This window comes from Strongylocentrotus purpuratus, unplaced genomic scaffold, assembly GCF_000002235.5.
Source record: "Strongylocentrotus purpuratus isolate Spur 01 unplaced genomic scaffold, Spur_5.0 spur5_scaffold_16, whole genome shotgun sequence".
Classification (NCBI taxonomy): Eukaryota; Metazoa; Echinodermata; class Echinoidea; order Camarodonta; family Strongylocentrotidae; genus Strongylocentrotus; species Strongylocentrotus purpuratus.
In genome coordinates, this window is record NW_022145601.1 from 1849103 (window position 1) to 1872802 (window position 23700).

The following is a 23700-nucleotide window of genomic DNA, read 5'->3' on the forward strand; positions in this document are numbered from 1 at the left end:
TAGGCATCCATGCATTGGTGATTCAGGTCCCTTGGGATTGACCAGCAAGTTATCATTCATTGTGGTCGCATGAGTCTCCGTTGACTCATGTTCCCGTCTACCAGCAGTGGGTGGCGTTCCACTCTGGGACTGGTTAGGGAAACTTACAGGAGACTGATCGATATGCAGCCTTCTTACCTGCAGTCTGAGAAGCTCATTCTGTTCTAATAATGACTGAATCTCTGTCTTGGACCGACGTAGATCTTCGTCGCCTCGCTGCACTTCTGCTGCAAGGACTTCTACCTCGTCCTCTATAGTCAGTCTCTGAGAAGCCATACCACAATGTTTCTTCCAAACACTGATGCTTTCTACGTCGTTGTTGTGTGGAGGCGCCACAGAGTGATGTGTTGAAGCGATGAGGCGCTATCAGCCCTATGTCGTAGCAGTGAGGTGCTATAGAGCGCTGTGTTGTAGCGGTGAGGCGCTATAGACCACTGTGTTGAAGCAGTGAGGTGCTATAGAACGCTGTGTTGTAGCGGTGAGGTGCTATAGACTGCCGTGTTGTAGCGGTGAGGTGCTATAGACCGCCGTGTTGTAGCGGTGAGGTGCTATAGAGCGCTGTGTTGAAGCGGTGAGGTGCTATAGACAACTGTGTTGAAGCAGTGAGGTGCTATAGACTGCCGTGTTGTAGCGGTGAGGTGCTATGGAACGCTGTGTTGAAGCGGTGAGGCGCTATGGACCGCCGTGTTGTAGCGGTGAGGTGCTATAGACCACCGTGTTGAAGCCGGTGAGGAGTTGCCGTGTCGAGCTAATGCTCGATTAACCTTATTTTTGATAATCAGCTCTGCCGTATGCTGATCGAGTACCGTGTCTCGTGTCTGTTTTAAACCCACCGCTAGCCACCAATGTAACGAAAACGGGTCTCTCACTCTCTGGGTAGCGTCACTTCTTCAGTCAGAACCCGCTCTTTCTCTGTACTCGACGTTCTCACAAAAATATATTGTGCAACAGACACTCTCAGATCAGCTTACAATCACTTAACTAAATTAAGTTACCAACACAGGAAATAATATGCACTTACAGATCAAGTAATGTTTCCAAGAACTTTAATAATCTGAACTTCCAAACAAATTAAGGCACAACTTCCTTCTACGGCAGCTCAACACCAACTCCCCACAAGATTAACCCCACGTACGCGCATCGCAGTGCGCGACGTAACCATAGCGACATCTACAATAACAATAAACAATTACAATAACTAACGCCCTCTAAAGGCTAGGTAAAGTAAATAACGATTTCGTTACAATACCTTCGGACCTGAAAGACCTTAATATTATACTTCATCTTGACCCTAAACGTAACCTAAAATAGAATCATAAACTGATCTCATTGACAAAGTAAAGACAAGGACAAATGTCCCCAGAGCTTAGCAAGCTCAGGACAAATCAAAATCTTACTCTTGACCGCATCACAACCCTGGCTCAATCAAGAAGATGTAATTATGCCTGCCTTTGCTAATTGAGTGACACAATGGAATTGATGCTCCAAATTTATATGAAGTGATCCGACGGGAGGGGGGGGGGTACTTACTCTGGTTTGTCAAGGCCAGCTGCCAACTGTAGAGGTGTCAACTCTCTCTTGTTAGCCAGAGTCACATCAAGGTTTGGAACTTTCACCAATAGTTCGATGACATCTATCCTGCTCTTGATTATAGCGTCATGGAGGGGAGTATCTTCCTCTGTATCCTTTTATCAAATTAATGGAAGTTATGTAGCATTAATGTCATAATTTCAATTCTTCTATGTTCATAATTGATTGCCTTGTACGATAGGCATGATTCCTAACATCTGCAATAGTATAAGGAGTATAAAAACTTTCAGTTATCGCCAAAGTGAGTGAATTCAATGACATGCTAGTTAAACTCTAAAAGAGATATACTAACTGAAGCGGGGTCAAAATTTGTGATTTGTTTTTGTTTTGATAAAAAGTTTGTTTGCCTTTTTGCACTATTCACATTTCGTAGCAAGTTATTTTCAGTTGCCAGTTCTTCTGAGTCAGTTTGTAACATTCTAAATGATAATAGTTGTTTTGCTGGAAATAATAGACATTTCAGCTGCAATGAATGTTTGTTCTCTTCCCAATTAATTCCAGTCTTGATATTTTCCGGTTCACCAACGTTCTTCGATTTTTGAAAGAGCTAGATCATGTGAGAGTGTGAGTTATGCGAGAGAGGAGTTTGGGTTGCGAGGGGGGAGTTGGAGGCAATAAATAAGCAGAGAGATAATGGTGATAGAGAGCAGAATTAAGAGTCTGTGCGTCTTAAAGTGTAGAAGAAATGTGGTGGGCCTGAGAACTCGAGTTTGGAGATATAATTGGGAAATTAATTGAGTCTTATTTTTACACGGGTTAATATACTGAAGGGATGAGTCTGACGCATTGCGTCATGGTGATAGGCCTTTCATTTTAGAGTTGGGGCTTTTGTCCATGTTGGTTTCTTTGGAAGGTTTAAAAATGATAGGGCCTTGTAGCTAGTGGTGGGCAGTTCTTTTTTAGCAGTTCTTAATTTGACAGGTTTCGTTGCTGCCATTTTTTTATTTCATGTCATGTGTTGCTAGAGCTCAAAAGTGACAGTCGCCCAGCCTAGTGATACGTTTTTGTTGTGTATTTAATTTATTTTGAAGTGTGCTTTTGATTTCAAGTTATAAAGTCTTCTCAACCGTATAAACTCTTGTCTGAATCTTCATTCACCGTCGTCATATTCTTGGAGCGAGCCAAGGTGAGGAGGTAGCTAGGCGACCACCAGCCCCCCTATCCGGTGTGGCCCCGTTTCATAACTGCAAATTATTTCATGATCAGGATGACTACTCCCATACAATTTACCCCCTCCCTTCCTCAATTATTTAATTTTGCCAATTACTTTGAATTTTGGAACATCAACTTTTGTTAAACCTTTTAACATTTAACCAATCTTTTCATTAGCTGTAATCTTTTATCGTTTACTGTGCTTATCTTTGTATGCATCCAAATTTTATTTCACCTGCATGAACAGTTTTTAGCTCTATTTCCTAATTCTGATATTCCCCACTCTTGAGCCAATTCGCTTATTTTAACAGAAAAACCAAATACTTCATTTTTAATTTCTGAAATAAATTTACCTTTAATTTGCATTACCCTATTATTGTAATATTTTGAATCATGTTTACATTGCTGATATTCTGTATGGAGAATTTTGTACATGCATGTTTGGGGTCATCCAGTTGACAAAGTCCCTTTGGACAATATACCTCTCATTATTCCACACAATACCTTTATCTTGGCATCCAAATAAAACCTATAGCCATGAGACCGACAGCCCATGGCATCAATGACCAACAAGAATGACAGCCCACAAGACCAACAATATCAATTTGGTCGACCCTCAAAAAAAGTTGTGGGCTGTCAGTCTCAAGGGCCTTAAGGATCTCTTTAGAAAGTTCACTAGACTTGACATTGTGAGTCTCGTGAGCTGTTGGTCTCATGGGCTGCAGCCTTCTTTATTAGATCACTCTCACACCTATGATAATAATGGCCAAGTTCATACATACCTGTACATTAACATCACATCCAAGATTAATCAAGACCCTTGCACAGTCAACAAACCCTTTGTGAGCTGCTTGATGAATCGCTCTTCGTCCGTTATCATTACCTCTGTTTATATCTGCTCCTTTACCAATCAAATACTTTGTGATAGCGGGTTCATCCCTGTAGTAGGTTTAAGAGTAAAACACACATTTGCCTACTTTGTACACCATTTACTAGACATTCCACATATACTAAAAAATATTGAAATGTGCTTTTAAATTTATTTTGGCTGCATATGGTACCTGGCAGGAATTAATTCCTTGAAATGCTAGAGCACCATAATGGCAGCCGTGCTAAAGCCAGGGTAATAATCGGGAGCGCCAGGAGTGTCAAGTTTGACAGACATGAGCACTATACAAGAACCCACTATTATTATTATTATTATTATTATATTGTATATCACATCATACATGTATCTGTCAAATTTGTAAAACACATGCTCCAATCTCTCTGCAGTAACTTCCTATACTAACTGAACTAACCCTGAAACAAACACTTAATAAGCTAAGCCTTACCTAAAACCCAAACACAACCGTAACCCTAATGTCTCGTGCAGATATGACTTGGCAGCACTGCAACGTTTTTGTTACGATGATGAGAATTGTAATACGTCTCACATTTCTGTGTCTAAAAAGTACAGTCTTGTTGAATTTGCACAGGACCATTAACAGTTACCCACATTTTCCTTTTATCTACATGTAAACAAAACATTTTTTTTTTTTTGGCAAGCCATATAACTTTACTTTCAACAAGAAATTGTCAGAGCATTTGTCACCATAGCGATGGTTGCTGGAGCAAATATCAGATCACTACCTGTCACGTGACTTACCCTTCGACAGAGAAATGAAGTGGTGTGCTCCCACTATCATCAGTGGTGATATCTATCTCAGCCCCTGACTCCAGAAGTGCCTGGATTACTTCAAGATGACCATAGGCAGCTGCCATGTGTAGAGCAGTCTTCCCACCAATTTTTGCATTTGCCTGTAATATCATAAGCATGATAGTACAGAGTTATTTACCTAGTACGGTAGCCTCATCAATATTAATATGGCTCTTCCCAGTGGCCCCGCAATCATCATTACCCAAGCATTACGCATTTAATTCACTTGTCTTGAGGGGACAAATTTGGGAAAACACCATGTCCAAGGATTCAAGCATTGAGCAAGGATCAAAATAGGATTATTAAAATGTGTATGATAGTCATGAGCCTTCAACAATATACCACGATGCCTGCCTTTAAAGGATTCGATGAGCAACAAGATACATTCCATATCAATGAAGCAGCTTAGAACTGTGTTCCAAAACTTCTACTGGGAACTGTGCAATGAACATGTAGAAGTTCAACTCCATATTAAAGGACATTTTGGAAAGCAATTACGAAACTGTCAAGTGGATGACACTGTCATGCATTTCGTGAGTGGGCAAGATTCACAAAAGTTTCATGCCTTGAAATATTAAAATTACATAAAAACAGACAACATTTACCTTTCATGAAACTTTCTTGCAACGAAACTTCCAACAGTATACTCACAAAAGTTTAATGTCTCAAGAGTGTTTGTATTTTAATTATTTGAAGTAAAACGGGATTACCTTTTCTGGCGATGTGGATAGAATCTCCACAACACGTTCAACATTGCCTCTCTTAGCGGCCTTGATCAGTTGAGATTCTTCACCTCCTTCGTCTGAATCACTATCTAATAAGCTGCCAGCTTTTGTCTTGAGTAGTGATAGCAAGGCTTTGAGCATTTCAGCTTGTCCACTTCCATCTGGATCAGTGATAGAAGATAACAATAATAACAATGATAACATTTGTATGGAACCTAATACTATGTTCCTACGCATTCTACATTGTAACTATTATACACCAGAGTCATTGGATTCAGTTGCTTACCCCCACATCACAATGGACACACTCTGCTCCCTGGGGAGAATTTTGGCAAGGCACCATTTTGCAAGCGCACACATGCCAATCCAACCACATTGACATTCGTATGTGGCAAATGTAGATTAAAATCTAATCTTGCCAAAGGACATTAGTGTCGCGGCAGGACACGAAACGTTAGCCATGTGATCCACATTCCCATTCCATTTGTTTACATTTAAAGTAGACCATGACAGCACACAATAGACCGTAATTATCCAGGACCCTTTGTCATAAAATATGGTATCAGCAGCAGGTGTCAACATTCAATGACAAATTTGCTTACACACAGCCAATCAAGCTGAATAGTTTCAGAAGTTTACACAAATTATTGTAACTCATGCTAATTAATATCAAACATGGGAGACTACAGCGAAAATTGCCAAGGGCAAATTGTCTCTGACAAGGGTATCAACAGCAAGGTTATTAAATATGCCAATGCATACTTTCCAACTTTCAAATTGTTCTTGTCTTCTTAAATCATTGATATTCCAACTCACCTAGCTTGAGGCCTAGAGATTCAGCACCCTGCGTGTCATCATCTGATGAGTTCTTCTTGACAAGGATCAGGGAGCAGGGATGCCATGACCACATTTTCTCCACACCAATCAATCGTACCCGGCTGTCGTACCGTGAATCGACGTTCATCACTGTCCCTTCCATACCTAGACACTGAAAATAGACATGAAGTATTTTTTGTTCATGATATATTGAGACCTTAACTCATAGCCTGCCATAAGGCTGCCTGCACGCTATTGTTCTTTGTACACGCGAGCAAGCTATTGTTTCTCTGCTTCTTCCATGATTGCACGCATTCGTAATAGCAGTTATTGTTCATGCCCATTGGACTGTGCCTAGTGTTTTGCACGCGCTATTGTTAGTACCATCGCGTTAATCCGATTATCTAGGGGGAATTTGTGGCTTGGCACAATGGGGATTAGCCCTGTGGCAGGATAAGAGTTAAAGAACACTTTTAAACATACTCTCATCCCAAGAAGGTATTATACTGGTTCAACTCTTTTTGAAAACCTATCTATTGTCTGAATTCCTTAGTTGAGACGTAGTGTATTTCACAATTTGATGTAATTAACGTTGTCGAATTATATTTAATTATGTTAAATTATTTTTGTTCTCTTAAGTTTAATGTACTTACCTTGTTAGGCGCCTTAAGCATCTCTTGAGGTGGATATGTGCGCATTATAAATGTTGTTATTCTGATATTATTATTATGTATTCTATTGTTCTTGATTCCTAGTGATATAGGATTCAATATAAAAAGGTAATACTTGGTCCCAAGAGTTTCCTAGAAAGACCACGAATCGACATTCAGAAACATGGTAGTTAGACCTTTCTTTGTTATAATCACCAGTGGCTCCCTGTAACCATACTTTCTCACGAAAGGCTAGTGGACTTTATGTTTCCCATGATAAGAACTTAAGTTGAATATAATGTCAAGTAAGTATTTTTATTTTTGCTGAAAATGAATGATCAGCTTTGATTGATTACAATCATGATCATGACAGAGTTTGCAAGTATCATGTAATTATGAATGCAATAATAATTTACAGTATTATAACCTATAAAGCTTCAGTGGAATAATATACTTGGTAAAATCATCAGATGTATTAATATTTTTAAAGTATTTTGTAACAGTAAAATCAATCCGTGCGTTAATTTCTCGTTTTTTGTAATTTATTTCATAAGTAACATTTTCGAAATGGGGGAGGTTTTACATTTTTTTTTTATCTGGTTGATGCACAAACCAAGCAAATATGGTAATACAATTCAGATTTCTGTATATTTACCAAGCAATTTGCCATAATGTGCAACGATGGCAACCCGACACATGCTCTGGCGGCGATTGCTCTAGGCTTTAGTTCAATTATATATTATATGTACAAAAGAATTGCACTTTTACTACCATAATGCTACCATGCATAATGTTTTACGTGTAATTTTACTTTGTCACTGATGTATACTTTGTAAAAGAAACTGCAATTCGGCTGTCGGGCCGCAAATTGTTTTTACTGAAATAAACCATTTTAAATAAATAAATAAATAAATTACTGGTACCAGACATGGTACTCTATAAGGACACAAATTGTTCAAAAGTAATATAGAACTCCATGTTATTTAAAAGTTTGTTTTGACTGACCTTTTCCATGCCATCAATCCATCCATTTTGACTGTTTTCTTGAAGATTCTTCACAAACGTTAAGTCTTTATTGATCTGCACACGGTCTCCCTTACCTAGCCTTGGAACCTGGAAAATAGATTTTATTAGTTTTGTTAATGGAGAAAGAGTTTAAGATGATAATAATAGAGAGAGAAGATAATGTGAAAAGATGGAGATGGAGATAAATAGATACAATGAGGGGAAGGAATAAAAGAAGGGAGGAAGAGAAAGAGAGATTGTGTAAGAAAGAGGGTGTGGGATGTGGTAGAGCATGTGTGTGTGTGTGTGAGTGCATAACAGACACAGAGAGAGAGATTGTGTAAGAGAGAGGGTGTGGGAGAGCGTACGTGTGCGTGGGTGGGTGTGTGTTAATACAAGAGAGAGAGGGTGTCGCAGAGTGTGTGTATGCATTAAGAGAAAAAGAGATTGTGTGAGAGAGGGTGTGGGAGAGAGAGTGTGTGTTTGGGTGTGTGCATAAGAGAGAGAGAGAGAAGAGAGAGGGTGTGGGAGAGCGTTTGTGTGCGTGGGTGTGTGTGTGTGTTTGAGTGTGTGCATAAGAGAGAGAGAGAGAGAGAAGAGAGAGGGTGTGGGAGAGCTTTTTTGTGCGTGGGTGGCTGTGTGTATGTGTGTGTGTGAATAAAAGAGAGAGGGTGTGGGAGAGTGTGTGTATGCGTAAGTGAAAGAGAGAATGTGCGAGAGAGGGTGTGAGAGAGAGAGTGTGTTTTTGAGTGTGTGCATAAGAGAGAGAGAGAAGAGAGAGGGTGTGGGAGAGCATTTGTGTCCGTTGGTGGGTGTGTTTGTGTGTGTGTGAATGAAAGAGAGAAAGAGGGTGTGGGAGAGTGTGTGTAAGCATAAGAGAAAGAAAGAATATGTGAGAGAGGGTGTCAGAGAGAGAGGGTGTGGGAGAGAGAGAGTGGTGTTTGAGTGTGTGTTTGAGTATGTGCATAAGAGAGAAAGAGAAAGCAAAGAGAGGGCAATAGAGGCAGAGGGAGGGGTAAACAGTAGACAGAGAGAAAGATACTTGGCTCCAGTTACATTGAGTAAACATTAAAACTTGATACAAATAAAATCTCCAGCAGATGTGAAATTACATGTAGGAAAGAAAAGAAATTAAAGTTCAATATGAACAATCATAAAAAAATATACCGTGTGAGTCAAAAAAAAGTTTACACCTAGAAAATTGCTAATTATTTTTAAAATAATCTATGAACAGAAAATGTTTATACATCTTATGAAAGAGAGTTTTATCCCAAATCATTTGGTACCATTTTCGTGTGGTATGTGTTCACGCTTGGATGAACAGGTGACATTGTTGGCGAGAGTGCAAAAATCAACTTGCGCCAAAGTGATGCCTTCAGTATGTATTATGTTGGGATTAGCGGAGTAAGGGAATGGATTGAATGTATCAAATGAAATACATTGCATATGTTTTTTGCAAAGGGCAAAGTCACACTGGCCCACACACACGCGCACAAATGTTCGTTGATATTTGATATGTGTGGCATGATTAATTTTGTTAGGGGTGTTATTTGGATCTGCAAAGACCGAATTAATACCCAAATCCCAATTGTTTTATTCAAACATCAAATAGGCAACTTTGGGGCAATTCGATTTTTGCACTCTCGCAAACAAGTCTCCTGTTCATTCAAGCGTAAACACATACCACACAAAAATGGTACCAAATGATTTGGGATAAAACACTCTTTAATAAGACATATAACAGTTTAATGTTCATTGATGATTTTTTTTTAATAATTAGCAATTTTCTAGGTGTAAACTTTTTTTTACTCACACTGTAGTATATGTATAGAGCATGAACATCAACTATTGTGTAGGGCTTTATTTTGTCAAAAGTATAGAGTTAATTTTAGGGTTAGGGTTAGTAATAGTGTTTGGTCCAAGGTTGAAGTAAGGAATTCAGTTACTGTAAGAAATTACAGCAGAACAATTATCGCAAGAGCAAGTGATGTAGAACTTAACACCATACCTTGTTCAGTACATCTGGATGGAAGGTAAAAGGTTTATCTTTTCTCCCAGGGTAAGTGACCTCTGCGTTCCCGCTTGAATTGATACCAGTAACCTTGGCAACCTTCCCATACAGCTGGAAGGGAAAAGAGTGTGAAAAGAAGATCAAGTTCAATATCAAGATCAATATGTATTTAGATATTTTGGAGGGTACTTTACATGTGTACTTAATAAAGCAATTGGTGTTTGTTTTTGTGTATTATCTTTTGTGCCACATACAGGCTGTATAGCTGACTTTACTAATGTTATTCAAAGCTCCTCTGTGACACAAATAATGTGTTCTGCTGAAAATAGATAGTTTTTTTTTATAAGTTGATAAACATTTGTTTGCTTATTTGCTTTTACCGTACTTTTCTTCGCATCCATTTATTTGGTTGTTGTTATTTGTTTGTATTTGTTAACATTCCTTTACTTGAATTTACTTGTTATTTTGGGGGTAATGCATTTACATATTTATTTGGTAACTTATCTTTCTTTGCATACATTTCTTGTTTGTTTGTTTGTTTATCTAATCATTTGTATTTGTATTACGTTACTCACATTTCCCATTTCTGGTAACCACTCGCGCCCATCCATCTGTTGCATAATCTGCAATGTTTCACTTTCCAGAGTAATAGCTACCAGATCTCCAACTTTCAAACCAACCTCTTTACCTGTTATCAAAACAACCACATCAATGAAATTAAGAGCTTGAATATTAGAAATAAATTGAATGGCTTTGTCAAAAGAAAATGGCATGCAACTCAAGTTTGATATTGTCTGTTTTATCAATTAATCAAATAAAGTTAATTACATCATAATAAATACAAAAATCGAAATTCAATTCAAAATACAAACACAATATGGTAATGATAACATCATACAATACTTATTCATACAAGATGTAAAACTCAGGCCTACAGATGAAGATAAAGTAACTAATCACAATAATTGAGATGCTGTCCACTAGTACTCAAGGGTATACAAATCATTCTATAATATATCCCAAGTTGGCCACCCAATATTAAAATTTGCATCTTCTTTTTTTATCTTCATATATCAAATTGAAATCCAACTACCACATACATCTGTGAATCTTGATGTACACCCCCTCTTTCTTTTTATGTTCTTTTTTGTATTTCTCCCATTTTTCCTCCATATTTGTATGATTATGTATCCATTGAGGGTATTCATGCTATCACGCTTTGCTTACTTTGTCAACCCTCCTGTTTGATGTTTTCGATTAATTACAGCCAGCCTTACTTTGTTCTACATATATTCTTTTGTCATGTGTAAATTTGCGATGTGTTGTTTGATATATATTTCTAAAAATGCAACAACAAAAAATCAAACAGAAATAAATAAATCAAATCAAATCAAATTTAAGCCTATTCAGGAATAGAGTTTATAGTAAACAGGCATAGTAATGTTGCAAACTGAAATACCATTAAGAATCAGATATATATATAAAGAATAACATACATGTATGTTGTTTCATGCATGATAATCAATAAGCCTAGGGGAAGAACCTTCTCAGATATTTTTTAAAGATATCCTGACACTGGATTGAGTCATTAAGTTTGCAAACAATCTAATAAACCACAGTGATAAGTTTTGCAAATGCAAGTATTTTTTTCCCAAAAGAAAGAAAGTAATCATATGTATTAAACACAGGGTGTCCTTGAAAAAAAGTAAATCCAAGTGTACCCGTAAACAACTCGATAAACAACTTCTTGTTTGATGCATATATGATTTGGAAAGCTCAATTTGTCTTCTCTCGTATGACACCAAAATCATAACCAATCATGATTAAGTAGTCAAACATGGCTAATTTCAGACAGCCCATAGTCAGTGTCAGAAACTAAATTTGTCAAAATAAGTGGATGGCTGTTATATTTGGGTCATTATGGTTTTGAAAAAATAGTAAATGTTGTGTAATAAGCAATTGTTAAATGAAAAACTCACATTTTGGACAGTAGACAACAGGTAGAGCAGAAAATATATGTGTGTAATCCAAAATTAAAAAGAGAAAAGTGAATGGAGAAGAAAAAAATAGAGAATAGTTATTATTGTGTAAGAAAAGAACAAACTGATTGATACATTACCTAAAACAGGGAGATGTGTAGCATAGTAACCTATCCCAGTTCCTGCTGTGGTGCATTTCAGATCCATTTTCCCATCAAATCCAACTCTATGAGTAGTGACCACTTTAGACTGAGTCCAGCTAACTGCGACGCCTGACCGTGGCCTTTCAGAGAAGGGACATATCTCAACAACAGTCCCACCGGCACCTGAATCATCAAAAGAATATTCAATCACTCCATTTTTTAGACAAAATATTTGCAAAAGCAAAACAAAATCAATTATTATAAATAAATTACTCAATATTACCAGACATAACATGATACTACAGGAACGAGCCAACTTTCTGACGGAATGTAAGCCATACCTTCTTATATATTATGATCAGGGGCATGTCTGTGGGGATATGTATACTCTATATTTTCCTTTTGTTCAAACGCTCACAGTGGCTACCACAAATTTAGTTGAATAATAAAGACATCATAATTTTACATTAAAATAGCAGGTTGCATGAATTCGCCGTACTGCGTTCTGTAATAGGTCAGAGTAGAAATCTACAAGTTTTATAAACCACACAAAAACTCTCATGGAGGCAACGGACTGGCAAATAGGCAAAATTGTAATGAAAGGAAAATAAAAGGAAGAAGTGAAAAATACATATTTCATACCATCTTCATCATCTCCTTGCCAATTCTTCCCTCTACAGACCTCTGCCCCTGGACACAGCCCTCTGGAAACTGTCTTCGTTTCCCCAAATCGAGGTGTCACTTGTGTCCTGAAGAAACAAACAAATCTCTTTTTCTTTATGTTTAAGAGACATGTATGAAGCTATTAGAACAATCAGATTGTGTGGAGATAACTCAATTAAATACATCAAAACACGTAAATACATTTTGAGACAATTCAAACTCAAACTTCATGAGTCAAAAATTTTCCTGCAAGGGGTAAAACAAGGCTAGTAAGGGTATTGTTATAAGTGTTTTTCTCTGTATGACTAAAAAGTTCCTTTAAAGTAAGGCTTAGAAAAATAGATACTTTGACATCACAATCTTCCCATGAATTATGACAATATCACCCAAATAGGCTGGATATCATCTCATGCCCCCCCCCCTGGGGTGGGAGGGGGCCTGTCTATCTATCTTTCATTTTGGATGGGGGAACGTCTTCATTGCCTTGCTTCTTGAGTACATCCTGAACAATATTAAGTTTTTCAGCTCTCTATCCCACTTTCATACAAAGGATACATTCATATTCACAAAATATATTGCAAATATAAGGAAAAAACTCAGTAAAAAAAATACTTTTTGTTCACATACCCTGTTTCTTTCCTGCTGGTATGGCGAGTGAATGTATGAGTCAAGTCATGTTTATCATTCATGTAGCATGGAGTACAAAGGTCATAATCAGGGCAGCTTTGATCATTGCATTTCCAGCGTATGCCAGCTATAGGACTCATCAAACAGCTATCACAAACTATACCAACATGAATCACACCTGGAAAAAGAATTGAGGAAGATGAAAAATTAGGAAATTGTATAGTAGTATTGGTGTAGCTGTCAGTATGAATTCAAAAGTACCCCCCCCCCCATTAGGATAATATACTTGAACTTAGAAAGTTTTTGTCACTGTAAAATAGATAAACAATATAGTTATTGACCATTTCATAAAACATCTGTTGATTTAAGTACTAGTTTTATTTTTTATTTTAATATAGACTAAAAGAAAAATTGTTACAAGAATCAGTAAGGGAATAATTACCTGCGGGGGCGTTGTCGAAGAGCACAAGATCATATGAGCCACTGGACCCGACCTGATAGTTGTTACCATTACCATTATCCCATCTGATCTTGGCCCAGCCTGGAGGAATGGGTTCCTGAGGGTCATGATCTTTGAGCTTGACCACTGTACCAAGATGACCCTCACCACCATCTTGATCTCGCCATGTCCAGGTGGCGCTCCGGACAACTCGCTGTCCAACCTCCACGATTGCCATTCTGATTTAGATGATCCGATCTGATTCAATTTTTTTTTTTTTGGGGGGGGGCCTGTTTTAATATAAAAATATAACATGCTAAGAGTATATAATGTACCTATATAACTGCATTTGAATTCACCACCATCTTCACCTTCTCCTTTCTCTTTTCTCACTCTCTATCTCTTTCTCTCTGTTTCTCTATTTTCTTTTTTTCTTTTTTTCTCTCTTCCTGGATCCCCCCATAAAAGCAAAATCTCTCTCCCCGCAAGCAGCTGGCAACCAAAGCTGCCAGAACATAACTAGGCGGTGTGGCGTGCACCTGTAATCCAGCTAACAGTGTAAGTTACAAACTGATTCAGCACGCAGGTTCGAAACCAAGTCACGTCTTTCGTATGGTGACGTTTAAAGGTCGGTCCCCAGACGTAAATAATCATATCTGATTGATGCACCTCTGTAAAAACCAAATACACACACACACACACACACACACTCTATACCTTGATCCCATATCCCCTCTCACTCTCTCTCCCTCCCTCTCTCTCCTCCCCTCCCCCTCTCTCTCTCTCTCTCCCCCCTCTCTCTCTCTCTCTCTCCCTCTCTCTCTCTCTCTCTCTCTCCTCTCTCTCTCTCTCTCTCTCCCTCTCTCTCTCTCTCTTTATATATATATATATATATATATCTATCTACAGTTAACAATTAAATTATTCATGCTCTTAACCGGTTTTGTAAGTTCTTAAATATGTGAAAACTTGATTTGTCCTGGTTTATGTTTCTTGAGAATGTAACTTAAAAGCTTATGTTAAAAAGTTTTCAACATAGGCCCTAGCTCAACCAATCCACCTTTCATACTTCAGCTACAAAAGAAACCCCAAAACACCACATTTACAAAGGGTATGAATAGTCAGTTCATAACTGTAGATCTATCTTTCTCTCCCACTCATGTAGAACGTGACAGCTAGGTCCAAGGTGCGATGTAATAATACAGTTGCCTTCAATACACAAATGTTTTTCAAATTCACAAAAGCTTGTTTTGCTTTATGGCTGCAGATTTAGGTAAACAAACATGGTGCCAAAGTAGCTGTTTAGAAGAAGAAAATAAATGCAATGGACTATCTGCAGCAAAATAGATTCATATTTTACAATTTTGTTTCATTACATTCAGCAAACATACATGTATAACTATGTAAACCTAACTCTTTCTTTGATTACTTCCTTGTCACAGACACGTATAATACATCAATGTTTCTTTCCTCATGAATTCCAAAAAAAAATGATTGCTAAATGAACAAGAATATAAATGTCTCTTTATAAATATTGTTATTATTATTATTATTATATTGCATGAAAAATCAAGGCTATATTTTAGCGGGGATAAAGCTTCAAACACTATCCCCCCCCCCCCCCTCCTATCCCAGTAAAAGAACCTGTTAATGTTAACAAGTTTGACTAGATTTGGAAATACTACTGTAAAAAACTTTTATGACACATAATCAGGCCAGGTCGACTCGGTTCCCTTACTTCATATTTATGTTCCTCTATACCAAAGTGGAATTTCAATAAACATACAAAATACATGCCTGGTTGCAGGTGTACTGTATAGTGGGGATTATAACAAAAATATGCTTTGCAATGTGATTTCTGAACTGTACAATAGCCATCAATTATTGTCCAATGCCCAACTTGACTATGATAAAGGTACATGCATGTACACAAGATAGCTCTTTGCTTGAGGAGACAGGAAAGTGATACCGGTAGTAATGTAAGCATACAGTGAAAGGCAGATATGTGTGATCATGCAGGGTTGTGTTTTCCTGCAATATCCACATTCTTTGCATGCGTACATGTTCCTCTTACATATATGTTTGGACAAATGTCTACAAAAATCATTCCAATTTATTACTAGGTTTATAGGTTGTGAGTATTAATCTTTGACCAGCTCTACTGGGGTACTGCTAGTCTTGACTGGAAGATGAGAGAGGGTGTTTTCAGCACATGATTTACCATTCATTAAAGCTTTTGGTGTTTTGGTGTTTCATTAAATTGTTATAAAATGAAGACGATTTGCTATACCGTTCTCAACTGTTAATCCTTGTCTGAATTCAGTTCCCCCCCTCCCGCGCGGAAGTTTTGGCGTTTCATTAAATTATAAGAGAAAGTAGACAATTCGTTGAACCGCGCTCGACTCTTAATCCTTGTATGAATTCAGTTTCTCCCTCTCTCTTTCGCGCGAAGCGCGGAAGCTTTGACATTTCATTAAATTATTAGAGAAAGTAGACGATTTGTTAAACCGTGCTAGACTCTCAATCTTTGTCTGAATTCGGTTTACCCCTCTCGCGAAAAGTGCGGAAGCCTTGACGTTTCCTTAAATTATTAGAGAAAGCAGACGATTGGGTGTACTGTTCTCGACTCTTAATTCTCGTCTGAATTCAGTTTCCCCCTTCCCGCGCGAAGCGTGAAAAGCTTAGACATTTGATTCAGGAATGCGCATGCGGCCCCCCCCCCCCCTACACTCTGGGGTCGGAGGGACCGCATGTGCGTTCCTAAGATCTCCAGGAAAGGGGTACTTTGTCGCGCGACAAAATCCGGCCCGAGAATTGTAAAAAAAGGGGGTGTATTTGACTTTTCACCCGGAGATTTCTTTAAAAAGGGGGTGGGTTTTTTTCTCTCTCTCTTTGGACTCCTGAGAAATGTAAAAAGGGGGTTATAAAATATGTTGAATATCATAGAAAAATTGATCAAATCCCGGGATCAAATTCCTGAAATTCCTGCTAGCTTTGAAAGCTCCTTCAGGATTATTTCATTTTGAAAAGTGAAAACATTGGCCCCAGTTCCCCTCGATCGACTAGAGCTCACCTGAAATTGGGGAGGGGGTGGTACATTTAGCAGTGTTCCGGATTTTGGGGGGGGGGGGGGTCTCCAAGGCAGGAAAAGCCACCAAAAAGCCAGCGAAAGGGGGATTCAGAAATGTTGGCAGTCCTGAGATGGAGGGGGGGGGGGGGGGGTGCTTTCAAAGGGATGGAACGAGCATACGCGTACCCTAAATAAATAAATGTTCGCGCACGTCGTGCAACTACTCTGATCGTGACATACTGTATACGTGTAGGCTATACATACATAAAAAAAATAACTCATTTCTCATGCATTATGCTGAAATTGAAACAATCACTTTTTTTTCTTATTCTTCTTCTTCCTTTTTTTTTCTCTCTTTTTTTTGGTAATCTTAGGGGGGGATATTTGTACAGGCCACCCCCCCCCCACCTTCAAGTCAGGGGGGGATGCATCTACTGTACATGATAGCACTTTTTAAGCGCTCGTGCGCGCCGGCGCACTTTACATCTGGGCTATAATAATACCTTGCAAAATAACGAAATATTATTCTGAAGTTTATGAAGTGCTTGTTCGCGCACGTCGCGCAACTACTCTGATCGTGATATACTGTATACATGTAGGCTATACATACATACATACATAATAATAATAGCTCACATTTATAATGCGCCTAATACTTTGTTTCTAGGCGCGTAACATATTATTACCCCGATCATCGGATTCAGGCTTACCCGCAACACAATGTTTGCACATTTTCCATTCCCTGGGGAGCATTTCAGCCAGTCGCCATTTTACAAGCGCCATTGCTAATCAAACCACATTATCTTTCTCATCCTACCGGGTACCCATTTTAACACCTGGGTGAAGAGTGGCAAATGTAGATCAATGTCTTGCCAAAGGACATTAGATGCCGCGGTGGGACTTGAACCGCGGACCTTGCGATCCACATTTCGGTGACATATCCACTCGACCACGACACCTCTACAATAAAGAAATAACTCATTTCTCATGTGCATTATGCTGAAATAGAAACAATCACTTTTTTTCTCTTATTCCTCTTCTTCCTTTTTTTTCCTCTTTTTTTTTGGTAATCTTAGGGGGGGATATTTGTACAGGCCATCCCCCCCCCCACCTTCAAGTCAGGGGGGATGCATCCCCCCCCCCCCCCAGGGATTTACGCCCATGGGTGAACTAGATACTGTATTACTAGTCTAAATCTTTTTCAAGTCTAATTTAATCTATGCCTGTCCTCAATCAAATGCAAATTTAACATATTCTCAATGGTGCTCATGGTGTTATAATGATCAGTCTAGTAATTTAATGAATATTGGGGTCTGTTGACCTACATCGGATTGCTTCCAAATAAAAGATGTATATAGGGTCTAAGCTACAAAGCTAAGATCATGATGCTGTTCCAAGTTTGAAAGCCATATCGCATACACCATGTCCAGTATCCTGGCTGATAGCCTAGACCGAAATCTGTCTCGTATAATATCAACTGTTGTTCCAATGAGACTACACGCGTGGCACCACTGACCGTCTTTTCCCCATACCAGACAGCTATTCCTGGCTACGTACACATTGACTCTCGTGTTTCACGTTTGTGAGAAAAGTCGATACGAGTTTATCGAGATAAAAATTAAGAAAACATTGCATGCATGAGAAAAGAAACCAAACTAGGAACTTACTTGATCTGCAGATCAGCAGGAAAAACCTCGAAGTAGGGTTTGCGACAATGTTTACTGCTGTGATGATGACGTAGTATAAATACATTCACGGTCTCCTTTGCCTTGCCTTGTCTCTCCCGTAGTACGGATAGAGCGAGCTGGCCGGTTGTGGGTATTCCCGTCGGGAAATTCCCTTTCGCAAGTTGCATTACCTCACCATCTACAAACGCGCATGCGCTATTTCTGCAGCTTGTTTTGGTCTCTGTTGACACAATGCTTCTATGATCAATGATTTATTTATTTATATAGGGTGGCACATTATCATATCACCAATTTATTCTTCTTCTTTCAATCTTAAGTAATATATTGACATCATTATAAGTTGGCTATTTATCTCAACAAAATCAAGTAGCTTATATACTCTAATCTCCTGACAATTTTGTCTTTGTTTCATTATTAATAATCAATATGTGGGCCTTTATCCCGTACATCTCTCTCTCTCTCTCTCTCTCTCCCCTCCGTTTTGCCTCCCTGTGCCCCTCTCTCTCTCTCTCTCTCTCTCTCTCTCTCTCGATCCATCGATCCCTCTCTCCTTCATCTTTATGTGCCCCATTTGGCATGCTCTCTCTCTCTCTCTCTCTCTCTCTCTCTCTCCTACCCCTCTCTCTCTCTCTCTCTCTCTCTCTCTCTCTCGATCCCTCGATCCCTCTCTCCTTCATCTTTATGTGCCCCATTTGGCATATGCTCTCTCTCTCTCTCTCTCTCTCTCTCTCTCTCTCTCTCTCAATTTCTCTCAATCTCTTTCCATATCTATTACAGACTATTCACAATTCACACAAATTTTTCTGTTCAGTTCATGTGAAATATATTTATTTTGAGGAAAGGCATTATGATTAATTAATGACATCAACTTGTGTATTACAAAAGGTAAAATATACAGCTGTACACCAAATATGAGACATATTTGATCAAAGAGATACCAGCTGTAATATCCTCCTTGATTTGATGCATGATTAAAATCAAGACTAATATATATCATCAATATCCAGACATTCTAGATGGGAATTACATTCATCATCATGAAACTTGGGATGCATAAATGAAAGGTTCAATTTGACCACTAAAGTTATGTCCTCAAATAAAACATAAGGTAAAAACAATTCCTATTTCTTATACAGACTTCCAAAATGAAGAAGGGCAAATGTTACTTTAATATATTCCATAGGTTTTTTTCAACAGTTACATTTACATAATAGCTGCAGCACATATAAGAACATTTGTATCAAAATTCTATAGAGCAAACAAACAAAAACATAGGTTTTCACTACAGATTGCAAGTCTGTTAAACTAGAAACCTCTATTCAATTATTCATTTGAATAAGAAGCAAAGTAAAAACAAACATACACATACATGTAGTTCACTTGAGGAGAATGATATATGCATACACTATACACCATTTCTAAATCATATTCTTCAATTCTAACAAAATGAGAAACAGAATTAGTCTATCAAATAGACTATCAATTCAACTTTATGTATGAACAAATAATGTAATCAAACATCAAAGAACAAAATTTAATACCTGTCAATCTGGATCGAGGTGAGAGGAAGAGCACTATTTTCTGAGGTACTGCGACCGGGCCGACACTGATATCACATTGATCTTGATCAATCACATATCTATAACATCATCCATGGTATAGTGCCATATAGTATAGTGCACTATACCATGGATGACGTCACAGTATAGCACATTTTTCTTATCGGTAACATCATAGCAATGTTATGTTTGGTCACATGATGCTATGTTGACCAATCTCTGAACAGGATTTTATTAATCAAAAATATAACAAAGGTTAGAGTAAATACTATGAGTAAAATAAGTCTTTAAGTATTCCAGATATCATGATAGCTTTATTGTCACAAATATCAATCTTCTTCTCATATATCAGTTTTATTACAATAGGCCATGGTCAGATACACATGTGAACAACTTCAAACAAGATTCTGTCGACAGGAAGCATATTTAGGTAGCTCTGCGAAATGTGTTGGCACGAAAAGATCGATGTGTCCGGCAAGTAAAATACATAGTTGTTGAAACTCATAATTTTATCGAAATCAGGTAGGACCATATCATTAGTTTCAGTAGCTGGTAATTATATGCACTATGTTGATTAGGCTTATCAGTATGCTGTCAATAGAAAATATCAAATTTGACGATGTGTAAAAATCCTAAGCTTAGCAAATTTTTTTCTTCTTATTATTTAAATTTAGTTCCAATCCTACTATATTTTTTCAGGATGTTACATGGGAAAGGGGGGATAGAGAATAGGAAATGACATTACTGTTTTCCTCAATATTTCTGTATGGCATTGCCAGTTCAAACTTAAAGGGACTTGGTAACATATAGATGAGAGAAATGGTGCTAAGGTAGTGACTTTAATGCTAGATGTACAAATAAAGATAATCTGAAAGTTTGAGTGGAAACAAACCATTATTAATGATACAAATTGGGAAAAACTGATCTGATCAATTCCTTAATTCTCCCAAATACATTATTACAATTTAATTACGTTTAAGGTGAATTTAAATCACCACAAAGCAATGAATTGGCTCTATATACCATTCCAGACATTTAAGTGTTGAAAGTTTTGCCTGTTCCATGTCTTATTTTCATGGCAAAACGGTTGAGAAAATTCAAAAATGGTTGGGAGAATTAGAATTTACTGTTAGAGGGTGTTGCACACGGATGCCTTCAAAGAAAACCATATATATTTGTGGTTAGAGAATTAGAAGATCTTTTTGCATGTTAGACGGTTAGTACAGTAAAAGGAAGATAATGTAACATTTCATACACAAAAAATAGTTTTTTCATCAACCTTCAACAATGTTACCGAGTCACTGTAACATATTTCAAGCTCAATTATTAGACCCCTTAGGTACATGAATCTGAATTTGAAATGGTGCATCAATGCTCATAGGAGAAATACAATATTGCACAGATTTTAACATTATTTCACCAGTGCCTGTTCATTATTTCAATTCACCAGCAAAATATATTCTGGAGTCTCTAGCAAGAATGTGAGGAGGGGTGCCTACCACATCACAAGCTGGACTTTTAAAGCTTCTGAAGCTGTTCAAGTAATACCCAGCCTGCAATTGAAGAGGGATGCCTCACACATCATGAGCTGGACTGTTAGAGCTTCTGGAACTGATACCTTAATTAGCATGCAAGTGAAAAGGATGCCTGACACATCATGGGCTGGACTGTTGGAGCTTCTGGAATTGCTCAAGGAGTACCTCTGCAGAGGGCCTTTTCAAGGGCTCCTTATCAAAGCACGGTTTGAGTATGGTACGCACCTCTGTCTTAACCTTCTTCAGAATCGGCGGCACGGAAGCTGGTTTCAGCAACGTTCTAAGCAACGCCATGAATTCTGCACCTTCCCAGAGGCGTTGCTCCACGAACAACTCCAGGAAGGTGCAAGCAATCGACCAGATGTCGTTTCCTGGACCAGCCCAGGCCTTCCCTTCTCTTTGGACCATCTCTGGGGGCATGTGGGTGATGGTGCCACGTGGTCCACCCATTGATGTTGAGAGAGACATGGAACTACGGGTCTTGATGTGGGCAAGGCCAAGGTCACAGAGGTATGCCCTCCTTGATGCACGTTCAACCTACCGACGTAACAAAATAAATCCAAAGATGTTTTTAACAAGGCTATATCTAGAATTTCAGGACTTTACCACTGCGACATATGACCTTTGACTTATTGACTCAAAATCAAATCAGATTTTCTTCCTATGCTAGATACATATTATCATCAAGTTTAAGCCTTACATCTCAAGTGGTTATTGAGATATCGCATTAACAAGAAAGCAGGATGGATGGACAGACAACCCGAAAACAGGCATAAAAACAGACTCATTTCAGAAGGTTAAGCTATTTTAGTATTGTAATAGCGTTTTTAAAAGGTACAATGTATTTTCATTACTATAAGAGTCACTTATATTAATTTTGTCAAAACCTTTAACAACTGATAAATTTTAAAATCCACCCCCAATGAATTTTCGCCAATGAACTTGTCCCTAGACCTATACCTCAATTGTTCTTACCATAACGTTGGATGGTTTGATGTCTAGATGGAGTATCTTGGAAGCATGAAGGAAGGTGAGAGCTGACAAGAGACCAACCGTGATGCTCATCTTCAACTCCGGAGTCAGGATAATAGCATCCTTCTAATTGAATGATAAATTGTTAGCGTTCTCAAGAATTAAGAAAATTTATTACCGGTACTTGGATCTAAAACAAAGCAATAAATACATGTAGCTTCCAACAGTTTGTGGTGGAGACTCTCCTTCTCTTTTCCCAACTCTTCTTTTAATTACTTTCTCATCCTTACTATTTTTCCTCCTTTATCTACTTCTCCCTTTTATCACAATTTCATTTTCTCTCTTTGTCCCTTTCTCCTCATTTCTCTTCTTCTTTCTTGGCCTCTTCTTCCTTCTTTTTTTCCTTCCTCTTTTTCTTCCCCCTTTTTATCTTCTGTCCTCTCTCTCTCATCCATTCCCCAGTCGAAATAAAATAGTCTAAAACTATATAAAAAATATATGAAAAATAGACCAAGAAAATATATTTTCTCACTATTTCTTCTCCCCCAAAATAGATGGAAAATAGTCCAGAAATAGATTAAAAATAGAAGAAAAAATAGCAAAAAAATATATTTTTAGCACACAGTTTTGGAACGCTTTAAAAATAGCGTAAAAATAGAAAAATATACAGAAAATATATGAAATAAATTTGTCGAAAACTGTAGAAAAAATATATGAAAAATATATTTTCTCACTATTTCTTCTCTCTAAAAAATAGCTGGAAAATAGTACAGAAATAGATTTAAAAATAGGAAAAAAAATAGCAACAAAATATATTTTTAGCCTATATGTTTTGGAACGCTTCAAAAATAGCGAAGAAATAGTAAAATATACAGAAAATATACGAAATAAAAGTCTAAACCTGTATAAAATATATGAAAAATATATTTTCTCACTATTTTGTTACCCCAAAAATTAGCAAGAAAATAGGAAGAAAATATATGGGAAATAGAAAAAAAATATCTTAAAAATATATCCAGCTTAGATGTTATGGGATCCGCTTGAAATAGCTGAAAAATAGAATTAAACAAAATATGTACATATTTTTCAAATGTCTTGTAACAGTTGTGGCACACTGCAGTCACCATCACAATACACCCTCTATATCATCATCTATAACCCTCTCACAATCACATCAACCCTAAAAAAGAGCTGACAATACACACACATTTCAGATTAGTGGAATTTATAGAAAAAACAAGAATTGAAAGAAATTATTAAAATATTTACAGTGTACGATCTGGAACATGAATTTAATGGTATATACATCAATGAATTTGTACAGCTGATCGTGGAAAA

General features: G+C 37.7%; 2 protein-coding genes across 2 annotated transcripts in view; both read right to left on the reverse strand.

The window, feature by feature from the left end:
• Positions 1-18385, reverse strand: part of LOC100891096 (E3 ubiquitin-protein ligase MIB2) — a 31825-nt gene extending 13440 nt beyond the window's left edge. The window contains exons 1-13 of the mRNA XM_030986526.1: positions 18276-18385; positions 13542-13828; positions 13100-13277; positions 12452-12558; positions 11807-11992; positions 10263-10375; positions 9685-9798; positions 7677-7784; positions 6022-6193; positions 5191-5366; positions 4430-4581; positions 3564-3720; positions 1570-1724 (exon numbers count right to left, since the gene is read on the reverse strand). Coding sequence (XP_030842386.1) covers positions 1570-1724; positions 3564-3720; positions 4430-4581; positions 5191-5366; positions 6022-6193; positions 7677-7784; positions 9685-9798; positions 10263-10375; positions 11807-11992; positions 12452-12558; positions 13100-13277; positions 13542-13776 — 1853 coding nt within the window. The 5' untranslated portion in view covers positions 13777-13828; positions 18276-18385. The remainder of the gene's footprint in view (positions 1-1569; positions 1725-3563; positions 3721-4429; positions 4582-5190; positions 5367-6021; positions 6194-7676; positions 7785-9684; positions 9799-10262; positions 10376-11806; positions 11993-12451; positions 12559-13099; positions 13278-13541; positions 13829-18275) is intronic.
• Positions 18386-20730: 2345 nt separating this feature from the next.
• LOC590614 (E3 ubiquitin-protein ligase MIB2) overlaps positions 20731-23700 on the reverse strand; it is a 32500-nt gene continuing 29530 nt past the window's right edge. Inside the window, exons 19-20 of the mRNA XM_030987641.1 lie at positions 22366-22488; positions 20731-21927 (exon numbers count right to left, since the gene is read on the reverse strand). Coding sequence (XP_030843501.1) covers positions 21511-21927; positions 22366-22488 — 540 coding nt within the window. The 3' untranslated portion in view covers positions 20731-21510. The remainder of the gene's footprint in view (positions 21928-22365; positions 22489-23700) is intronic.